Source organism: Emydura macquarii, unplaced genomic scaffold (genome assembly GCF_026122565.2).
Source record: "Emydura macquarii macquarii isolate MOO-44397 ecotype Brisbane River unplaced genomic scaffold, CSIRO-AGI_Emac_v2 contig_2636, whole genome shotgun sequence".
Taxonomy (NCBI): domain Eukaryota; kingdom Metazoa; phylum Chordata; order Testudines; family Chelidae; genus Emydura; species Emydura macquarii.
In genome coordinates this window covers 16,527,779-16,550,484 of record NW_027132773.1, presented here as the reverse complement: position 1 = coordinate 16,550,484, position 22,706 = coordinate 16,527,779, and the positions used below count along the sequence as shown (strand labels likewise).

The 22,706-nt window shown below is 42.7% G+C and overlaps 2 protein-coding genes across 2 annotated transcripts in view; one reads left to right on the top strand and one right to left on the bottom strand.

The window, feature by feature from the left end:
- ZNF277 (zinc finger protein 277) overlaps positions 1-20,115 on the bottom strand; it is a 67,504-nt gene extending 47,389 nt beyond the window's left edge. The window contains exon 1 of the mRNA XM_067563963.1: positions 19,998-20,115. Within this exon, the coding sequence (XP_067420064.1) occupies positions 19,998-20,055 (58 nt within the window). The 5' untranslated portion in view covers positions 20,056-20,115. The remainder of the gene's footprint in view (positions 1-19,997) is intronic.
- A 274-nt stretch (positions 20,116-20,389) lies between these two features.
- Positions 20,390-22,706, top strand: part of DOCK4 (dedicator of cytokinesis 4) — a 373,592-nt gene continuing 371,275 nt past the window's right edge. Inside the window, exon 1 of the mRNA XM_067564219.1 lies at positions 20,390-20,527. Coding sequence (XP_067420320.1) covers positions 20,491-20,527 — 37 coding nt within the window. The 5' untranslated portion in view covers positions 20,390-20,490. The remainder of the gene's footprint in view (positions 20,528-22,706) is intronic.

Sequence of the window (22,706 nt, the reverse complement as noted above, 5' to 3'; positions counted from 1 at the left end):
GAAGGATTATTTGGCCATTGCTTCTGCTCATTAAAACACTATCAATGATACATGGGAGTTAAGTTAAAATGTCCATGTGCTCTAGGAGACAACATCTCCTATCTTTCCCAAGATCAATCAGCTGCTACACTCTGCAGCATTTCACTGAATGCAAATTAGTACTTCAAAAGATTACTTCATCCTACAGCTAAACATTATATACAATTTCTATAAATCTAACAATCTGTAGGAGCCCCAGCCTAATAGAGACTTTATTCCAGTCATAATCAGACAGGTTTAAGAAAAGCAGTAAGTCACCACATCCTGATATCTCAGAAAAGAGTTTTCTTAGCGCAGGTGTCTGCTGCGAGCTAGAACTAACAGAAATACAACTGTGTTTAATAGCCATATTTAACAGGGCTGCTCTGTCGGGGAGCTTAACATGTTGCAATTTCATTAGCATTAACAAGTGTTGCTATGGGTACCAGAGTGGAGGCATCAGAAAACAAGTGAATGGAGGAGGTGGAAAATTGATTAATAAAAATCTTAATTGTTGGAAGTAAATAAAACAAAACCAATGTGCCCGCCAATAAGACCATATTTAAAACATAAATGATATTTATTAATATTACTGCCTAGTTTATTGACTTGCATATGCCAATGCATATCATAATTGTTCTTTTTTGCTTTAAAAAAGCCTACCTCTGCATAGACAAAAGATACATGGCAAAATAAAAATACCACAGGATCTCTGAAGGATGTACAAAACATATACATGCACCCTTAATGAAACTGACCCTACCAAAAAATATTGTTATGAGAACATCTTAATCAATACCCAAACAAACATTCTCATTCTTCCAACCTACAGTATGTTAAATACTTCTATTTACAGACAAATTCTGTGCAAGTCTGGAGTACCGCAAGTCTATTAACATCAAGGCAGGTACAACTGATTTACACTAGCGTAGCTAAGCGCAGAAACTGGTTCCTAGAGAGCAAACAATGCTAAGCTGCCCTCAATATCTCCTGTATAAATCTGGAGTAATGCTACTGTCTTCAGTGGAGTTACTCTGATTTTACACCATCATGACTGAAGAGAATTAGACCCACTTTAATTTAATGTTTAAAGTGTTAATAATCTAATACTGATATTTAAGAGACATTTATACTGGAAAAATGTAAGATGTATTGTACTCAAATCACATCCTCCTATTAATTTTAAAATAAGATAGTCCCTTCCCTTTTTTGCTAATTATCAAAAGATATTTGTGTTTAAATTTTCTCCTTTCATAGCTACAAAGTCATCATACAAAATGTCCAATGCAAACTATTTCTAAGCACAATACACTGTGGTACCATCTACTACAGTTGAGAGCAACTGCACTTGTATTCCCCCTCCGGAGTTCAGCAAAGGGCACACAATTTCAAGCTTCTAGTTCCCCAGCCATCCCTGCTCCTGGTCAGACACACACATCTCTCTTTTCCTCCTGACTGGGGTATTTCCAGACTGCACAGCTCCCTGCCTTCATTACGAAAATCCCAGCAAGTCAGACTATCTCAACAGGTCTGCTATGCTTTCCTTCCTCAGAGACTATGAACTGCATAACTGCCCACAGTTAAGTTACCACACATCTCTTTCTAAGCAAGCACATTTATTCTTAAGTAAAAAGCATTACAGAGAAAACAATAAAAGAACCTACACACATGCTAATAAGCTTACCAGAGAGCACCCCAACTCCAACAAAGGCTCTGACAAGTGAAGTCGTTCAAACCCCACCATGAGGTTTTTTCCTGTGGTCACACATTCATAACCACCTTGACACACTCCTTTATACAGCCTGGGTCTTTGATCTGAGACTAAGCACTTTATGGACAATGGGTCTCTTCTCAGGGAATAGCTTCCAAAAGCTGGGTTTTTTGCATAACCGGAGGAATTATATTTGCATACATGTCCCCCTAGAAATTTCCTGGGAAACCCACTTTAGACATTTACATGGCAAGGTAGACTGGAGAGCAACCAGCAGGTAATGGTCTGTTGCGCAGACAGTTTCCTCTTCCTGTTGGGGCATTTATGTAGTCCATACACCCAATGAGAGTTCTGCCTGTCCATCCAAATCAGGGCCAAGAGTGTGGTTGCTGTGGGTCTTTAGCACTAAGGCTGTGGGGTAGAGGAATCAGTGAAGTGCTATGGCACAGTGGCTAAGAATACTACCTAAGGACCTGCTAGGTTGGGTTCAATACTGAGGTCCAGACAATTAATCCAGGAAATATCTATCACATCATCATCAACCCAGGATCTTCACTTCCAAGGCCGGTGACAGCAAACACCTAGGGCTGGCCATGTTCACGTCGTCGACAGTAAAATGTGTAGTTTGGGCTCCACCTGTAGCAAGCAATGCCCAGTCTTCAGTGACCACTTTAAAGCATGCTCCAGGTCTCAAGCACACTTCTGGCCTCCTCTGCTGCGAGCACGTTAATGTTGCCTTACTACAGATTGTGCTGTACTTATTTTTTGTTGCTTCTCTCTCCTCCTGGCACTGGCTCACACCCATCACCACAGATTTGTACCTACACCAGCTGCAGTCACTCAGGGTTTTAGCCCCTTCCTCACTATTCCCATTGCTAAATCTCATGTCCATCTATTGGTGCTCTTTTACCTAAATTCCTGCAACCTCCTTTCTGGTCTCCCCTCTTCTCATTCCTCCTCCACTGTGTCCAAGATGCCATCACTAAAGTCTTCTGTCTCTCTTGTCGCTTCAGCCATGTCACCATCATCTCCTAAAGCCTCTTAGTTAGCTTTCCAATTCTTATCACATCACATTCAAGTTCTTTGCTTGCACCTTAACTGCCCTATGTCGGGGATGGGCAATTTTAAGGTACTAGAGGGCCACAGAATCCATTAAATCCTTTGGCAGGCTGGGGTGCAAGTCATGAATGGCGTTAGGTCCAGGTCCCAGCAGCAAGGATGGGGTGGAGAGTGAGCTAGTTGTGCACTCACCCCGCATTAGCAGCTTCTGTCCCTCAGGGCTGGGCCCAGCTTCCCCCTCCAGCCTGTCGGTCTTGCCATTGTCATGTGACATGCACATCTGCGTGAAGGCATGGCCCACACTCCAGGACACCTCTCCATGCCCCCCACTTCCTGACCTGGATCCCCTGGTCCGAGCTGGGCTGTGGTAGGCCAAATAAAATGATCTGGAAGGTCAGAAGCAGCCTCCTAGGCTGGCAGTTGCCCATCCCTGACCTATGTAATTCTGCACCAGACTTCTTCTCTGTTCTTACTTTCACCTGCTCCTTACTTCCTACTTCCTCCTGCATGCCTCCCAGTTCTGTTGCATTACCGATCGCTTTGTTTCTTTTTCACTTTTCGCATGCTGTACCATTATCTTGGAACCATCCAGCCCTGTCATGTCTCCTTCTAAATCTTCTTTAAAAGCCACTCTTCCATAAACATTACTTACTTTCTTCTTTCCAATAATCTCTCCACAGCTGTCCCTTTCCGGAACTTTGGTTCTATGTCTTGCTCTTGTTTTCCTTCTCTATTTTAGGGCCCAAACTTGCAAACACTTATGGATGTGAATAACTTTACCTAAACGAGTATTTCAATCCCATTAAATTCAATGGGACTACTCATGTAGGTAAAGTTATTCATGCCCATAAGAGTTTTGCAAGTTTGGGACTTTAGATTATAAAGTCACAGGATAGGATTGTTATAATTTATCTACAAGGTTCTGCAGGGATTGGATTGGAACCTGGATCTGGGTGACAGCTGATGCCTCTGTACCATTACCTGGCAACCTTGGTAGGGCCAAATGCATTATCACATAGACCCTGTGGAAACAAACAACATAGGAAGTACAGTAGAACCTCAGAGTGACAAAACACCAGAGTTACGAACTGACCAGTCAATGACATCTCATTTGGAATCGGGAATCTGCAATCAGGCAGCAGCAGAGACCAAAAAATAAAAAGCAAATACAGTACTGTTGTTTTAAACATAAACTAATAAAAAAGGGAAAGCAGCATTTTTCTTCAGCACAGTAAAGTTTCAAAGCTGTAATAAGTCAAGGTTAATTTGTAAACTTTTGAAAGAACAACCATGACGTATTATTCAGAGTTATGAACATTTCAGAGCTATGCACAACCTCCATTTCTGAGGTGTTCGAAACTCTGAGGTTCTACTGTAGTACCCCCTCAGAAGTCTGGACTGACATTCCCTCTGGCCACTCATTGGTCCACAAACCCTATTTAAGACCAGGAGGAGTTCCAGGAGGTGTTTGTACAATGAGATCGACCTGTCAACCATAGGGAGGAGACCTGCATCTCAGCTCACTCATGACTCCCGACTCCAACCCCTGGCTTAACTTCTGTTTCTTGGCTTCGGCTCTGACCACTAGGCCTGACTCTTAGTCCTCCCTGCTAAGCCAGACTGCCCTTATCCCAGTCATGACAAGATCTTTGTAAAGAATCATGTAAGTTGGCAGAACCCTACAAATGTGATCAAATAATGAAAGAACTATGGAGATATACAGGGGAGTCATTGGTCTTCCCCTGTACTGTTTCCTATCAGTAGTGCAGGAGTTGTGCAATACTTATCGTTCCCCCTTTTCCTTCTCTTCCCCAAAACAGCTATGGATTGTTTCGTGATCCCCCCTCCTCTTCACATTAATTTTTGTTTGTTTTTTTAAATAGATATTTAAGGACAGATCATCAGCTGGTGAATATCAGCATAGTTCCATTGACTTCAAGAGCCAATAACTATTTAAATGACTTTGCCAAAGAGGATAAACATTTTATGTCAGTCAAATGTTCAGCCTAAGTCAGTGGTTCTCAACCTTTTCTGACTACAGTACCCCCGAAGACCGAGCCCTGCCGTCCAGGGCTGAAGCATTAACCTATATTTGCAGGGATTCCTGTGGTGTGGGCTCCCGGGAAACTGCCCTGCTTGCCAGCCCTGCACTTACAACCCCACTAATCTCACCCCGCAACCGCCAGGTTGAAAAACGCTGATCTAAATGAGTCGATGTACTCCCTGAAAACCTCTGCGTACCCCCAGGAGTATGCATACCCCTGCTTGAGAACCACTGGCCTATGTTACTTGAGAATACTGTGTGGATGTGTGAAAAGGAAGGGCAGTTTAGATCTAGGGTATCCACCTGAAGTGGGAGAGGGACTATGGGTGGGCAAACATTGCCCCCACACTCTAAAAGGAAGAATTACAAGCAAACAAGTTTCCAGTTTTCCGACAGGAAAATCCTGCACACAAAAGAATGTGGACTCCCCCACCCTGCCCAATTTGGTTACTGTAAATTTTTATCTTCCTTAGGGCCTGATTTTCAGAGGTGCTAAGAATCTGCAGTTTCCATTTACTGTAACTAGTGAATTGGCTGCTTAGTACATCTGAAAATCAGGGGTCTCGACCCTGTACCAAATAGGGATAATAATACTTGCTTATTTCTATAGAGCAGGTTAGCTGTGAAGATTAACTGCAGCAATTAATAAGTGCAAAATATTTAGCCAACCTTGGATGAGAGATGCTGTTATTAACAAAGTTCCCCCTCTATCCCTCATTTTGTTTTTGGAAGATTTCCATCCTTTATAGTCAGGAAAAATATCCTCATATTTCCTTCCCATCCTCTTTACCATAATCCTCCAACACAGTGTTCATCCCCCCGGGCACACTGAAATCAATCAGAAACCACAAATACCTTCCATCTTGGTTACAGAGTTCTTTACAGTTGGTTCAGGAACCACTGTGTCGTATTTCTCCAAAAGTGTTGTGTGTTCGCTATTGCTAACTCTAAAGCCTATTCTTTGTATTTTCAACACAAACACCACATAAAGATTAATATAGATATTTATGCCACACTTACCACGAAGCTATCCAGACACGTTAACAAGATGTCTCAGTCTCCCCAACCCAGCAAGCAGGATTTCTTTTTTCTCTATTAATTACTATTGCTGTGGGAAAGCTAAGTTGAAGAAGTGAGTTTGGCATTTTAGATGCTTCGTTTAGTTGATCTAATCTCTTGCAGAAGTGCCTTCCAATTTTGGACTAGCTGCTGAGAAGTCCCTGTCTCCCATACTGCCCTTGTGGTTGACAGTTTGATTGTTCCTCACTAAATACAGTTGGGTGTGTATGTCAGTCACACTCACGGAGCAAGAGATGGTCTTTCAGGTATCTGAGACAGTCAGATAGTATTCAAAAGCCCTCCAAAGACTGAAGCCTTGAAACAAACTTTGCATTCAGTGAAGAACCAGGACTGAGAACAGACACTGAGGGGGGTAGGCTCTTAGAGATCTCTAAGTCAGCTGCTCCTGCATTCTGAGCCAAGGGATGGGAGCTTTTCCAGGGGGAGGGGAAGAGAGAGGGGATGTTCAAACCTCTGTTAGCTGTACCGTTTCAATCAATCAAATTGTCCACGCTCATTATTCAAATGGGATAAAACAGTGACTGGAAATGGCAGTTCGTTATAACAAGCAGCGAGGTGGAGCATGATGGTACAGGAGAATTGCTACTGTAGTTTAGGGAACCAAAGGTTTGAATAAATTTCAGACATTACCGTATTTGCACACTTCACAAATATACCTAGTAAATAATTTTCAAGAAAGAGACGCCATTTTCAAAGCATCAAATGTTAACAGTGTTTTGCAAATTTGGGCGATAATTCTCTGCAGGCAGTGTCATCAATGACTTTCAACCGTGTGAGGGAGTATTGAAAACATACTTTTATAAATTGTACAATAGTTCTTTATTGCTCTCGCACTTTATAAATTCACTAGATAGATGAAATGCAAATCTTGCCTCTGTCTGAAGTATGGAGGACATTTACAAATATTACAGTTGGTATAACTCATGGACTGGAATGCTAAAACAGTTTAGCTTGACTTCTTCAGCAAACAGCAGTATATTGTGTTCAGATCTTGGGATCTAAATTGTTGAGATTTTTCGAACAATATTTTGTCAATTTATTTAATTGACAATTTAGTAATATTTAAGAAAGAAAAAGAAAGAGCCTTCTTAAAACGATTGCTTCCCAGAACAAAAGTAAAAATTCTCAATGGTTTGAAAAGAAGCCTAGAAGGGAGAGCTTGTATTTTGCTTTAAGAAAAGAGACCCCATTCTGCTTGCAGTGACTTGAAGGGGGCAGAAACCTAAACACTGAAGCAATCTGAAGCTCTCTCAAGGAAGAGTGGGGGTAAAAGTATATTCATATAGAACTAATATAAAGAGCCAAACAATGCACTGATGAGAAAGGATCCTTATATGTGACTGGAAAGTGGGATTATTGTGGTGTGAATTTTTTTTTAATGGATTCAGTGGAGATGTTGGAGTCAGGGAGGAGGTGTTACATTACACATCAAGAATATATATTCCAAGGTCCAGAAGCAGGTAAGAGGCACAACAGTTGAAAGTCTCTGGGTGAAGATGGGTGGGGAGGAAGGGGAGAAACAGGGGTGGTGTCTGATAGGAGTCTACTATAGACCACCACATCAGGAGGAGGAAGTGAATGAGGCATTTTCAAGAACAAGTAACTGAAATAAACCAAAAGGACCTGGTAGTGAAGGGGGAATTTACCTACCCAGACATCTGTTGGAAAAAGTAATACAGCAAAACATAGAATGTCCAATAAGTTCTTGGAATGTGTTGGGCACAACTTCTTGTTTCAGAAGGTGGAGGAAGCAACCAGAGGCACAGCCATTTTAGACTGGATTTTGACTCGCAGGGAGGAATTGGTTGCCAATCTAAAGGTTGAAAGCAATTTGAGTGAGACACAGCATGAAATGATGATTTCATGATTATAAGGAAAGGAAGGTGTGAGAGCAGTGAAATAAGGACAATAGGCTTCAAAAGAGCAGACTAAAACTCAGGAAACTGGTAGGTAATATCCAATGGGAAGAATTTTAAGGAAAAAAAGGAGTTCAAGGGAGCTGGCAGTTTAACAAACAGATACTATTAAAGGCACAACAGCAAACTATTCTGATGTGAAGGAAAGATAGGAAGTTTAATAAGAGGCCAATGTGGCTCATCAGGAGCTCTTTAATGATCTGAAAATCAAAAAGGAAAGTAGAAACATGGACAAATGGCTGAGGACGAGTACAAAAGAATAAAATGCAAGCATTCAGGGACCAAATCAGAAAGACTAAGGCACCAAATGAGTTACACCTAGCAACAGACATAACAGGCAATAAGAAGAGGTTCTATAAATACATTAGGAAAAGGAGACAGATGAGGGAAAATGTAGGTCTACTACTTAGCAGGGAAGAAGGGCTAATAACAGATGATCTCAAGAAGGCTGAAGTGTTTAATGTCTATTTTGCTTCAGTCTTCACTAAAATGTTAATGGTGACCAGATGCTGGACAAAATTAATATTAACAACAAGGAAAAGGAACACGAGCCAAAGTAAAGAAAGAACAGATAAGTTACATGTATTCATGTTACATGTATTCATGTCTCCAGGGCCTGAGGAAATGAACTCTAGGATACTTAATGAACCAGCAGAAGCTATCTACAAACCATTAGCAATTATCTGTGAGAACTCATGAAGGACATGGGAGGTCCCAGAGGACTGGAGAAGGCCAGACATAGTACCTATCTTAAACAGGGGAATAAAGATGACCTGGGGAATTTTTGACCACTCAGCCTAACTTTAATATCTAGAAAAATAGTGGAACAAATTATTAAATAATCAATCTGTAAGCACACACAAGATAATAAGATAATAAATAACAGCTTGATAGATTTGTCAAGAAGAAATCATGCCAAACCAACCTAATTACTACTTTCACAGGGTTACTGGTCACGTGGATGGGGGGAGGAGAGGGAAGCTGCACATGTGACATTTTGATTTTCATGCAGTCCCACATGACATTCTCATAAGCAAACTAGGGAAGTGTGGTCTAGATGAAACTACTATAAAGTGGGTGCATAAGTATTTGAAAGACTGTACTCAGAAAAGTTATCAATGTCTGCTGTCAAATTAGGGTGCCGTATCTAGTGGGCTCTCACAGGGATCAGTCCTTGATTCAATAGTATTCAATATTCTCATTAATGACTTGGATAATGGAGTGGCAGGTATGCTTATAAAATTTGCAGATGACTCCAAGATTGGGGAGGGGTTGCAAGCACTTTGGGGGGACAGGATGAGAATTCAGAACAACCTTGACAAATTGGAGAATTTGTCTGAAATCAATATATTTAACAAAGACAAGTGCAAATTCTTGAAAAAATATCAAATACACAACTACAAAATGGGAATAACTGGCTAGGCAGTAGTACTGAAGAAAAGGATCTGGGGATTATAGTGGATCATAAATTGAAAGAGTCAACAATGGGATACAGTTGTGAAAAAAACTAGTATTTCCTGGGTGTGTTAACAGAAGTGTCGTATGTAAAATACAGGAGGTAATTGTCCTGCTCTACGAGGCTTTAGTGAGTCTTTAGCTAGAGTACTGTGTCCAGTTCTGAGTACCACACTTTAGGAAAAGATGTGGACAAACTGAAGAGAGTCCAGAGGAATGCAACGAAAGTGATAAAAAGTTTAGAAAACCTGATCTATGAGGAAAACTTAAAAAAACCCTGGGTGTTTAGTCTTGAGAAAAAAAAATACTGAGGGGGGGGGACCTGATAACAGTCTTCACATATGTTAAAGAGGATGGTGATGGATTGTTCTCCATATCCACTGAAGATAGGCCAAGAATGAGCTTAATCTGCAGCAAAGGAGATTTGGACTAGATATCAGGAAAAACTTTCTAACTGTAAGGGTAGTTAAGCATTGGAATAGATTTCTACAGGAGTTGTGGAATCCCTATCATTGGAGGTTCTTAAGAACAGGTTGGAAAACTACCTCTCAGGGATGGTCTAGGTATAACTTAGTCCTGCCTCAGTAGAATGAGTGCTGAACTAGATGACCTGTCAAGGTCCCTTCCAGCCCTATATTTCTTTGAGATCCTAGGTTTGAAAGCTTCACCATGGTAGAGGGGAAATTTATGGAGTCTAATTAGTATTTATATTTAATCTGAACATAGCACAATATATAGGCTTAATCAGTATAGTGTCAACGATTCTGATAAACCTTCTTTTACTTCCTAAATTTTACTGTAGGGAGCTAATTTCAGAATTAAACTGAACACTTTAAATCGCTACCAATCTTGTTTTTTAATTAAATGGAAACTACTATTGCATCTTTTTGGAAATAATGGGCTGTATCTCCAGAATTGCCACTTTTAAACAAAGGCAAGATTAGTAAGAAGAAAACATAACACACCACTATAAATCTTACCTGTATTCAAAGCTTCTTTGAATTAAACAGAATATGTGCTTTCTTCAAACTAGGACTGAGCCACTGGGGCAAGGAGACTACACAGGTTTGTTCTGCACAGTGTACTTTTAAAATTCGTTTTTTGGAAACAAAGCCACTTATCACCAATTGTAATTTGCAAAAGCAAAGAAATCTTGGAAATATTAAAAGAAATATGGGGAAAAATGTTGCTGTGGAAATGATGGTTTACTTAATGATGATTAAACACCACACAGCGTTATCAAAAAGAAAATAAAACTGAGGTAACAAAACAACTCAAGAAATTCAGTTGCAGTAGACCACTTAAAAACCATCTGAGATTTCTGGGTCATTGAGCCACTAACAAAAACATATACCGTTAATATTTTACTAACAGGAGATACTATATCGAGAGATAAAAGGGTGGCAAGTATGAAGCTAAGGGTGATCATGGGAATTACAGATTAGGAAACAATATCTCAGTATCAGTGATCAGTAAGGTTAAGATTTTGCCATGAGTGTTTTTAGTAAAAGTCCGGGCACAGGCCATGGGCAATAAAGAATTCACAGAAGCCCATGATCTGTCCCTGACTTTTTACTAAAAATACCATGTGGGAGGGGGAACGAACAGAGAGCTGATGGGGCTGACTACCGCTGTTCTGGCAGGGTGGGGCTAGCTGCTGGTCAGCTGTTTGGCAGCCCCAGGTTGGCTGCCAGTCAAATATCCCAACAGCTGCTGCCCTTGGGCTGCCAGATGCTCCAGCCTTGCCCCAGAAGTTGTCCCGGAAAGCCATGGAATCCGTGACCTCTGTGACAGAATCATATCCTTAGTGCTCAGACACTATCTCCAACTACTGTTCTTCCTCTAGCTCCAACGTTTAAAGAGGAGCATCACTGTTGACACTAATGACCTAAAACCCATTCCAGTGAATAAAGCCAATTAAAAATACCCAAGCATAATGCAGAGCATCATTCACTCATTTACTTCACAAGTATACTTTAGCTTTCATAACATACTAAAGTATACTCTAGCATATTTTGTAAGAGTAATAAAGTATTAACATGAGGCCTCATTATACCCTTCTGACATTAAATCTTTGGTAAAATGTGGGGAGAGATTGCTTTTATTTCATGTATGAATTAACGGGGGAGAGGCTTGTTGTAATTCTATAGTACAAGTGTTATTCTTTATACGTCACGACATAAAGTGATCACAAGCTGGGTCAAGAAAGTTTCCCTGCATGATACAGTACTGCATAACTGCCCAAGTGCAATTCTTTGCATTCCAATGTAGCACTTGTATAGGACTATGTTCCTACAATTATTGCAGACAAAGTCTTTTAGAAGTTTGGTACCTTTCAAAAACCGATGCTTTGCCTTACAATGCAGAATAACCAGAACGTTTGTCATTATAAATTATGTAGCACATTATCACTAGTCAAACTATTATAACTGTAATCATTGTTACTCAGCATGGTTATAAATGAATGAATGAATATGTTATTGCTTGAGGTGCCAATCCTTGTCCCCCCAAAGCAAAAGACAAAACATACCCCACAAACATGGACCCTAACTCACATAGGAGCCCCACTGACTTCAATGGGATACTGTGCCGGCACACAGGACCAGCTCTCAACAGAGGCGTACCTGCCTTAAAGTAGTAGAAAGCAATATTTTAAACTTTCTGAGATCTAAGCTTTTAAGCATTCAATGTCTTCCATGTGGATAAAAAGTCTCCCCCACCCCCATACTATTCTCACAGCCCACATATAAAACTCCCTCTCTTAAATCCAAAAGAGGAAAAACTTACTGATAGATAGCTGCCATATCTTATGAGATCTATCTATTTGTTATATGGATCTCTTAGATCCCAACCAAATTCACATTTTTGGTGTTCACGCAGAAAAACTGGGAAATTCCCAAACAAAAAATTCATTAAGTAAGGAGTAAGGTTAACAGTGTGTTTTGTGGAGTCCACTAACATACAAAAGCCTCTATATTACATGTGAAACGAACAAAAACAAAAAACCATTAAAAAAGCTGACCCCCAAAAAACCGATATTTTCCAGCTTTTCAAAATAAATTATTTTTTAAAAAGGCAGTTATGTTTGGATAATTCAAAACTTTCCATTTGTGCAAATAATGAGAGAGAATTATACTATTGTTAGCCATTATTAATTCAGTTTAGTGCACTTAGACTACACATCAACATCAACAGCCTATAATTTGAAAAATATCCAAGACAGAGTCTCACTCGTTGCTCAGAAACTATTGTATGGCAGGTAACAGAAGAGCTGCTAGTGCAAACCAGAAGTAACTTAATCACTAATACATAAATAAAATTCTCCAGACTGCTGAAATTAAGTGTAATTGCATTTCCATTAATAGATATTTAAGATATTATGTTTGGAAGGATAGTTGATTTACAGTTTATTTTTTTAAGCTATGGTTATACTTTGAATTCCCACAGCTTTCAAACTGTTTGGCCTCAATTGGCATTTTCACAGAATATAACAGTCTATGCCTAATGTTAATGGAAGTCATGCATACACGCTAAGGTACGAGGAAACCCTCCCCATTGTTTTATAAAAAGCCTGTCATCAGAGCAGACACAGCATACACATTCATGCTATAAAATTATCTGTAGAATTAGGGTGGGATCATACACAATACAGACTTATTTCACAAAGTAAAATAATCCATTATGTATTCTATTGAAATATTTAGTCTCATTTTCTCCTGCTACCACTCATTCAGTTATACAGAAAACACGTTGTAGAAGAATGTAAACTAGTTGCTGCACTAAAATTCTGTTACTGTAATATACAGTTATTTAAAAGGATGCTGCTGGTATTTTGACACAAGTCCACATAGAAAAGGTATTTGTTAAACCAAACAGTTTCCATTGTATTAAACCTGCTTTCAGTCCTCTATAAAGGTCAATGTGCTCAACAGGTAATAATTTAAGAGAACTTTATTGGATTTCTATAAATAAATTTTAAATTTTTTTTAATATGAGTTAGTTTAATATAAAGAAAGTGCAATATTTTTAAAAGATCCATTTGTGTAATATTACTTTAAGTGGAACTACTGTATTCAAGTTAATTAGTAAACCTATTTCAGCAGCAGTCAATCACTAAATGTTGCTGCTTATAATTGTTAAACCTGTACCATACCAGTGTCTCTAAAAGTTTTGACAGAGGTTGAATGTAGGAACAAGTGGAGGCTGAGAAAGGTACAAGCTTGGAAACTCTTCAAACTGAATTATACGTAGGCATGGAAAGACGAACAGTTCCCAGAGAATCAACAGTATTTTGGGATGCTTAGGATCCCATATGGCAGCAGCAAAGAGGTTTAAAGAACTCAGAGCATTTGAAGAGTCCTCCGGGAGTCTGGGTAAATTATGCTGTCTCAGGACCTAATAGGGCATTTGGGTTGGTTTAGGGCAGTGGTTACCAACCTTTTTGGCTCGAGGGCCACAGATATCATTTTTACAACTCTGAAGGGCCACCAGTCTCTGCCAGCAGCCCCCTCCCCCCCTCCACTGCAGCCAGACGGAAGGAATTCAGCAAGGAGGTTCTCCTTAGCTGCAGCAGGGAAACTGCATGTATCCAGTAGCCCTGTGCGCGCCACCTGGGTCCTTAGGCAGTGGCTCCTTTCTGCAGCCAGGGAGACAGAAGATCAGTGCTCCCCTCCCTCTGGCTCCAGCAGGGACCCTAGCACCCAGGGACCCTGGCAGAGCGCTTGCTCTCAGCTGGAGGAGGGGAACGCTGATCTCCCCTCCCTCTGGCTCAAAGCAGGCACCCCAGCACCTAGAGACCCAGGCAGAGAGCTTTGCTGTGCTCCCTGCTACAGCCAGGGGGAGGGGAGCACTGATCTCCCATCCCCTTGACTGCAGCAAGGAGCCTGCACCAGTCTTTTAGCCCCACGGCAATTCGCTCTGCCTGGGCCCTTAGGCAGCAGCTTCCTTCTGCAGCTAGTGGAAGGAGAGCCATGGGCCACTTTGAAAGCCCCACTTTTGGCCCCCAGTCCACAGGTTGGGAACCACTACTTTACATATAGCAACTTAAAATCCATCAGCATTCAACTGTACAGGGCTTGGGTCACCTGGATGTTCCACCTCCCATCAACTGTTATTCATTGGTAAGGTGACCATATTTTCCCAAAGGGAAAATGGAACACCCCGGCCACCAAACCCCAGCCACCCCCCCCCCCGGCCCCTGCAAGCCTCTCCCCCCCAACCTCGGGGGGCCGGCAATGAGGCCCAGCCCTGGGGAGAGGCACTCAGGACCGGGGGCAGTGACCAGGGCTAGCGGAGGGGCTGGGGCCAGGAGTGGCACTGGCACCCAGGGGGAGGGACAGCAGGGGTGGCAGCAGGGACTGGGGGCCGGCAGAGGGGAAGCCAGAGGCTGGGTGGCAGGGGCTGGGTGATGGCAAGGGCCAGGGTGGCGATGGGCAGGCCGCTGCCCCGAGCCTGCGCCCACCCCGAGTTGAGCCTGAGTGGCTCTGCCCCTCAGCATGTCCCCCCCCCCCCCGCTCAGGGGTCTCCTGCCTCTCCCACCCTCACCAACTGATGAGCATCTCTTTAGCCACTGAGCTCAGCAGGCAAGAAGTAGCTGCAGAGAAGCCTTGTGTCTCTAGAGGCCTCTCTCTTACTGTGCTTGGCAGGCTAAAAGCTGAATCAGATTCGTCTCACAGTCTCTGGGCTGGCTCCCAGTACCCGGGAGCAGGAGGAGAGATTGCAGGCCTGCCAGGTGCCTTGTGTGACAGTCATGTCAAACATATGCCAGCCTTGTTGGGATATCCATCAGGACTGCAGGGATTCAGTGTCTCCTCTTACCTGGGGAAGGGAGGGAGTACAGGGACTATGGGATCAGGGAAGCTGAGAGGATAGAAGCAAATAGTAGGCACAAACCCATTCAGCCCTGGGTACAAGGCCTGGGAAGTGGCAGAGAGGGTGTGTGTGTGTGTGTGTGTGTGTGTGTGTGTGTGTGTGTGTGTGTGTGTGTGTGTGTGTGTGTGTGTGTGTGTGTGTGTGTGTGTGTGTGTGTAGAGATACAGAGGAACTGGAGGTGTCAGAAGATGGAGGCAGGAGGTGAGGGATAAAAAGCAAAGTGGGAACATGGAGTTGCAGAAAGTGCGTGTCGAGGAAAGAGATGTCCAGTGGGACAAGTGAAAGGGGAGAGTATAGCAGTTTTTAAAAGGAAAGTATTGGGTGATGAGAGAAAGGAAAGAATGAAGTGTTTGGAGTAAGGGAAGAGATTGGGGTAAGGAGTACAGTGAAAGGCTTTGTGGGAAGAGAATAAAGAAAGAGAGGTCTGTTGGAAGAAGCGGGAAAGTAACACAGTGGTCCCAGATAAGAGCATTCAGGCACACACTTGACAGAAAGTGTGGGAAGCTATTAGCATCCTATATCCTGGCTCCAGAAAAGCTGTTCTGCCAATGCTGGAAATGAAGAGATCAAAAAGAACATTAAACAGACAAAAAGCCCTTCTCTGCAGAGCATCAACCTGTCCCCTTGACAGTTGACCCCTCCCTTCTCTTTTAAGGAATCTGAATGAGTTTGATCTTTCCTCAGATCCAGAGATTGGTAAGACTTAGGAAAGGCAAGCATGTGGACAGATTAATTTATTGTTTGTAAGATGTTTTCTCAAGTGCTTTGGTTCTACCTAAATATTTTGCCTAGTTATCTGTTACCAAACTTTAGTGTACTATTATTTGTGTTATCATAGCCCACGAACCCTAATCCTGGCCCAGGACCCCATTGTATTAGAGCAATGATTAGCATAATCACAAACATTGGGAAAAAGAAAAAAAAAAAAAGAGCCTCTGCCCTGAGGAGTTTACAGTCTAAGTACAAGACTGGAGACAACAGATAGATATAGATAGGCTGACAGAGGAATACAAGGAAACAGACAGACAATATTGGTCAACATGATAAGCAGTGGTATCAGCATTAAGTTTTTTGTAGGCATTACAGTGCAATGCTTCTTGAGAATACCTAGAGTTATGAGCCACCTCACCTGCCCTTAGCATGAGGAAGCCTTGTCTGTGCCTGATGTGGATCAATTCCTGAACTCCACCAGCCTCTGGCAACACAAGCACTGGTTTCCAGGCTTTCACAGGCCTCGTTCTCTCTTTACAGGCTAACAATTGGTAAACTCCAACCCCTAAGTCCTCAAAGCTTCCTTCTGAATTCCCAGCCCTTGATCCACGGTTCCCAAAAGGTCTAAGGCATAATTGGTAAACTCTAGTGTACTGTTCCCAAAGGAACAGTACACTAGAGTTTACCAATTATGCCTTAGACCACAGCTCTGCTTAACACACAGCACTTAGACATGCTTATAGTAAAAACAAGTTTATCTAACGAAGAACAGATATTTCAGAAGCAAGTAGACTTATTGTAAACAAATGGTTACATATAAAACTTTAACACACCTTCTAGAACCTACATTTAACTAACAAGAGATTGCCCTGTTTCAAAGATTAACCCATCCAAAGTTTCTCTCCCAGCATTAAATAGTCAGAACAGCTGTGATCCTCCCTTCATAAAACAAGTCAGCTGACAGCTTGCCCCCTTGGTGAAGGGTAACAGGGTGTACATTTGCACTTGCAGATGTAGTTCCAAAAATCTACTGTCTTCACTTGTTTAAAGTGTAACCCCTGTTGCTTGCTTTTTCATATCTAGAATCTCTGCTGGAGACTTTGCAATCACTTCATTAGCATTTTGCTCAGACTGTAAATAGGCATTAATTGTGAAGTATACAACACTCAATCTGCATGTAGCCAGATACATAGATAAACAAGTTTATTTCAGGCAGGAGACTTCTGACTTCCTGTTGACCAGCCCCAAGTCAGAGACCTCAAGAACATAATTTTCAGTATATATACATATAACTCCTTATATATTATCCATGCATACATTTCACAATAATTATGAGAAACAGTGTGATACAGGCTTTCAATAAAGCCCTTACATGACACACACTGGAAAACTAATACATAGATACTGGACACGGGGGATCCCTGTAATCCTTATGCACCCATGTGCCCTTTGCCAGTTGTCACCGAGATAGGATGACCATATGGAAAGTGTGAAAAATTGGGACAGGAGTAGGACATAATAAGCACTGATATAAGACACAGCCCCAAATATTGGGACTGTCCCTATAAATTCAAGTCATTTGGTCACTCTACACCAACAGGTTCATGGTCACACACTGAAAAGGAGAGTTTTAAGGAGAGATCTGAAAAAGAAAAATGAAGTGGCTTTCCAGATGTTTATGGGGAGATCCTCCCAAGTGTGAAGGGCAGCATGGATAATAGAATAAAGGTGCTTATTTGAAAATGTAATAAGTGGGTGGATTGGATCAGGGGCAGGGAAGAAGGGAACCAAAAACAGAACTCTATGGAACCCGCACAGAAGGCTAGAGGGAATTTGAGGATCATCCAAAGGACATGCTGAATGAGCAATATCAGTGGTAGGAGGAGAACCTAAAAAGGACAGAGTCACAGAAGCCAAGAGAAGACAGGATTTCAAGAGGAGGAATGTGGTTGACTGTATCAAAGGCACCTGAAAGATTAAGGAGGCAGAGGATAGAGTACTAATTCTGAGATCTGGCTAAGAAGAGGTCATTAAAGACTTTGATGCGAGTGTCTTAGCTGAGTGCAAGGGATAGAAGCCAGATTGTAGAGATTCTAGGATGAAAGTGGAGAAGAGGAGCTCCACACAATAATTATAAACAGAATGTTCAAGACGTTTAGAGATGAAAGGACGATGGAATGGTAGCTGGAGAGGCAAGTAGGGTCAAGGGTGGGCTCTTTTAAGATGGGTGATACTAACGGATGTTTGTATTGTGAGAGGAAGAGTCAGAGGAGAGTGAAAGGCTAATGAAGAGTAAGGGAGGGGATGAGAATAGGTGCAAGGGAGATCAGGAGATGAGATGGGGTTACAGGGAAAATAGAGGGGTTAGAAGATGAGAACTGTTGGGAAACTTCTGCATATGTGACCAGGGTGGCGGAGGAGGAGATGAGTTGGGGAATGGGGGGAAGGGAGAAAAAGTATGAAGGAAGAAGATTTGAGGGGAGGGGAAAGGTCATGTCACATCTTGTCAATTTTCTCTTGAAAGAAATCAGCAAAATTCTGTGCTGAGAGAGAAGTGGTGGCAGGATGTGGGGAGGGTTTGAGGAGTGTGTCAAAAGTGGTGAAAAAGCAGCTGGCATCAAGGGAACTGAATGGCAAGATCTGAGCCTAAATCAGATTTGCTGAGGAAACCACAGTGAGCAGCAGGTGACTGTTGTCCAAAGCCCAATCTGAGAGCTGTGTGATTCCACCCCAAGAAAGGTGATGGCTGAAGGCCTGAGACCCTGGGGGAGGGAGTGATATACTCAAAGAGATCAGAGGTCCAGCTGGGTCCTGTCACAGTTCTCAGGCTTTGGATACTGGGCAGAAGAAGCCATTTTCACTGATACCTATGAGTATTTGAGAGAGACAAACTCCAGTGTACTTGCTGCTAAGAAGATGTGAAAAAAGAAAGTCTTGAATACAAAGCATTGTTCAAAACAAAACAAAACAAACCGAACAAAAACAACTCATTGGAACAAACTGGGTATTTTGACTTGACAATGAAAAAAGAACCTACAGTAACAGAAAAAAATTCTAGGTCAGGTCTCTGTGGGAACAAACTTACTCTGCAGGGTGGTAAGTGGCTTTAGACCTCTTCCATACCAGAGACTGCAGGCTAACTCCCCTTTTACCAGAGGTCTGTCTCTTTCTTAGGCCTGGTCTACATGCTGTTTTTGTACCAATATAACTATTTTGATTAGGGGTGTGGTTTATATTATGGTTATATTGATATAACTCCTAGTGTGGATGTTGTTATACCAGTATAAAGGGGTCTTACAGAAGTATAGCTCATTCCTCTTCCTGTGCACAAATAATTATATTGCTATAATGCACCTTTTAACCGATATAACTGCATCCACAGTTGGGTTTGTGTATGGGGGACAAGATGAGTGTATCGCTTTAACTACAAGTCTATATACCCTGATGCAGCTTTTGCATGTAGGCAAGCTACACATATGCTGTGGAAAAATAATAGGTGGAGGATGATTTTGTCAATGGTACCTGTAAGTTCAAAAGCCAGACAGACAAAGATAGGGTGTTCTACTGCATAGGCTAAAAAGCTGCCTGCTCAGGCATTACTGACTTCTCACTCTATTGGGATCTATCTTTCACAGTGTGTTTTCTTAAATATACAGTATAAAATTAGTGAGGTCAACATTGGCAGGGTTTGTATGCACGCTATCTATTGTAGCAGCGGAAACGTGATCTATTTTGTTTTCTGTACCTTTCAGTTAACCATCCATTCTCTGGCATGTTTTCTGAACAGAGCATGGTCAGGTTTGCCAGACTGCAACTGTTCGCATATTCTTTGCTCCCCCCAGCCCCTTGTAAGGTATTGTGATGAAGTATAATCACTGTTTATTATTAAAGAACTGGGACAGACCTCAGGTCTAACTTGGCACGGGGGCCCCCCACCCACGCTTTCCATGGAAGCACCCGTCCTAGACTCACTTTAAGAGACAGGACGCTAGATCTGTAGCTCTGCACTAAGAAAGCCACCGTCCCACTCAGCAGCTGTCGCTACAGCCAGGAGAGGGGGTCGGGTCCCGTCCCGACATTCAGAAGCGCACCGCCCTCTCCAGCTGTGCTCGAGCTCGCACTCAGTACTCACCCCCTCTCTCGGCCGCGGCGGCGGCGGCGGGACTTCCAGCGCCTGAGAAAGCTGCCATGCCGTGCTTGGAGCAGGAGTGACGTATGCATTGGAACGACTCCTGAACCAATAGGAGAGCGCCGTGAGGGCGCTGGCCCCACCTTCAAAACGCGGAGCACATCGGGACCTGCAGTCCCGCCCGCTCTAAGGCAGCAGCGAACGCCAGGAGAAGGGGGGGCCTGGGTCTCGCCCCGCCCTCTGCAGCTGTACTCCGCGGAAAAACTACGCTTCCCGGCATGCAGTGGGTAAGGGGAGGCGGGGCGGCCGCTGTGAGTGGCCAGCGGGGGAGCGGGGCTCAGTCAATCACAACAATGACTTCTCTGCTGGAGCCGGAGGAGCGCGGCTGAGCAGAGCTGAGCAGCCCCGCTGAGCCTCAGCAGCGGTGCTGGGCAGAGGGGCTCGCTGGCCGCTGCTGCTCTCATTGTTTGGCGAGGGACAAAACCCCGCTGTGAGCATGTGGATCCCTACAGAGCACGAGAAATACGGCGTGGGTGAGTGGTGGCCGCTGGCACGGGTGCCCCGCGAGGGGCTGGTCCGGGTGGCGATGAGAATGTAACCCCCCTGCCCAACCTCCCTGGGCCGGGGTGGGGGGATCTGACCGAGGAGTTTGCGAGCGGGCGTCGGTTCATGTGTCAGGTGGCGGGGAATGGATCCCTGTTGTCACACCCCTTTCCTTTCCCCTAGTGCGATGAATAGCAGCAGGGATGTACAATGGGGAGAGGGGGGGCGTGTGAACAAAAAAAAAAAGGCAGTTGGAAAGCATCGGTCTCGTCTCCCTGTAGCCTGATCACCTTTGCAGAGTCCGGACCGATTACATCGTATCGGAGTAAAGAGCCCCTCCGGGAGACTCCCGCTTTCCACTAGCCTCAGCACCGGAGGGCGGGGAGCGGGAGAGAAGCCCCACAATTGTGTAAAATGGGTATTCCGCTTAACATGCACGGTCGGTTTAAGCTACTGCCATCTTTCGAGTCAGGCACCAGTTCGCAGTTGTATGTCTTTCTGTTTGTGTGTGTATGTGTATGTGTGTGGTGTGTAATCAGAACAGTAACCTACTTTCTATGCTAAGGTTTTGTTTGGCTGTGAAATGGAGTTTGTAAAGCTTTGGGTGACACAGAGGCAGGGAAATGTGTATTTCAGCATTGGAAGTTTAAAGGTCCTGTGCGTGAAGAGGAGAGACAGCGTAGCATCTTCCTATTCAAAAGGTGAACAACAAAGGACGTTAGATGTTGACTGATGGATCTGGGTTTTCACATCTCTTCTCTTCCCCGGCCTCAGTAACAATATGGGACCCTTCCCTGTTTTCTCTCTGCCCACTACTCTTACTTGCATATTTAAAACTCATATTTTCCTTTTCACCCTATTGAATTCTGCCTGATCCCTCTGATACTTTTTAGAAGGGCTAAGATTTCTTGCCAGGCATATAAACAGCCCTGAGAATAATACAACAATTAAAAAACCCTAGCAATTTGATAAGGAAATAACCTATTCTTGTATCTATAACACTTTTTACATAAACAATTCTTAGTGTATAAATGTAGAAAAAAATCTATCTTAATTTCATATGGTGTGTGAGGTCTGGGGTTTTTGTGTGTGTGTGTGTGTGGTTTTTTGTGTGTGTAAAAACAAAACAAAGTGACATTTGTGGAAATCATTTTCACTTGGTTATTATTTGTTCAGCTCCGCCTGAGGGCAGGACTCTAGAGCCCATTAAACTGACTTATGAAGTGATTAAAGAGACTCATTGTCATTTTTGACACCATCTATTAAAACCACTAATACTTGATCGGCTTTGGTGAGTCGTCCCGGACAATAGCTGCCATTTGACACACATGTAGCTGAATTGCTTTGCAGATCATTGGCACTGCAAGAAGCTGTCTATATATTCAGGATATATTTGTACATTGACTAGAGTATGTTATGGAAAATCCATGAGGAATGTAAAGACTGTCTTTGTGTGTGTGTCTGTGTCTGTGTAATCTCGCTCTGTTTAACAATTAGTACAGGAGCCAAGACTCATTCAGTGTGACTATGTCCCATTTGGAGTTGATCCCAGATGTTGCTGTCTTCCAAATGTTAAATTATAGAGATCATCAATGGGATTTATTTTTTTGACTTCTTTATGTGCCAGGTCACAGCTGGGTTGCTAGATATCGATTAGTCCTCCCGTCCGCTTTCTTTATGAGGATGGGCAGAGGCTTAAAATTCACTCTGGGATTTCCTGGAATGGCATGCAGGATATTACCAGTCAAGTATTTCAAGCTGCAGCACTCCTCTCATTTTTTTTTATTTTGGTTGTTGAATGAAGGAGAATATTGCACAGCTGAAACATAGCTTCCTTTTTTGTTATTTGCAACCTGAAAAAATGACAATTAGTAATCTGTTTTTTGCCTGCTCCCCCCACCAATAAAACACAAAACAAAATCAATCCCCCCATTATTTGGATAATTAGCCTGTGCTTGCTGAACAATTGAATAGTATCCTTTGGTTAAATTTTTCTGTGCTGGTAAATCTTGCTTGATTATTTAGCCATGAATTGTTCTCTGTCATCAAAAGCATCTAGTTGTGAATGCCAGTGTTTGCAGGAACCTTTTTAATTTAAGAGTTCTCCCCCCACCCTTTGGATTACTCAGGGACAAATATAAAGACCTTCAAGCTTCCTTTGTTGCTTAT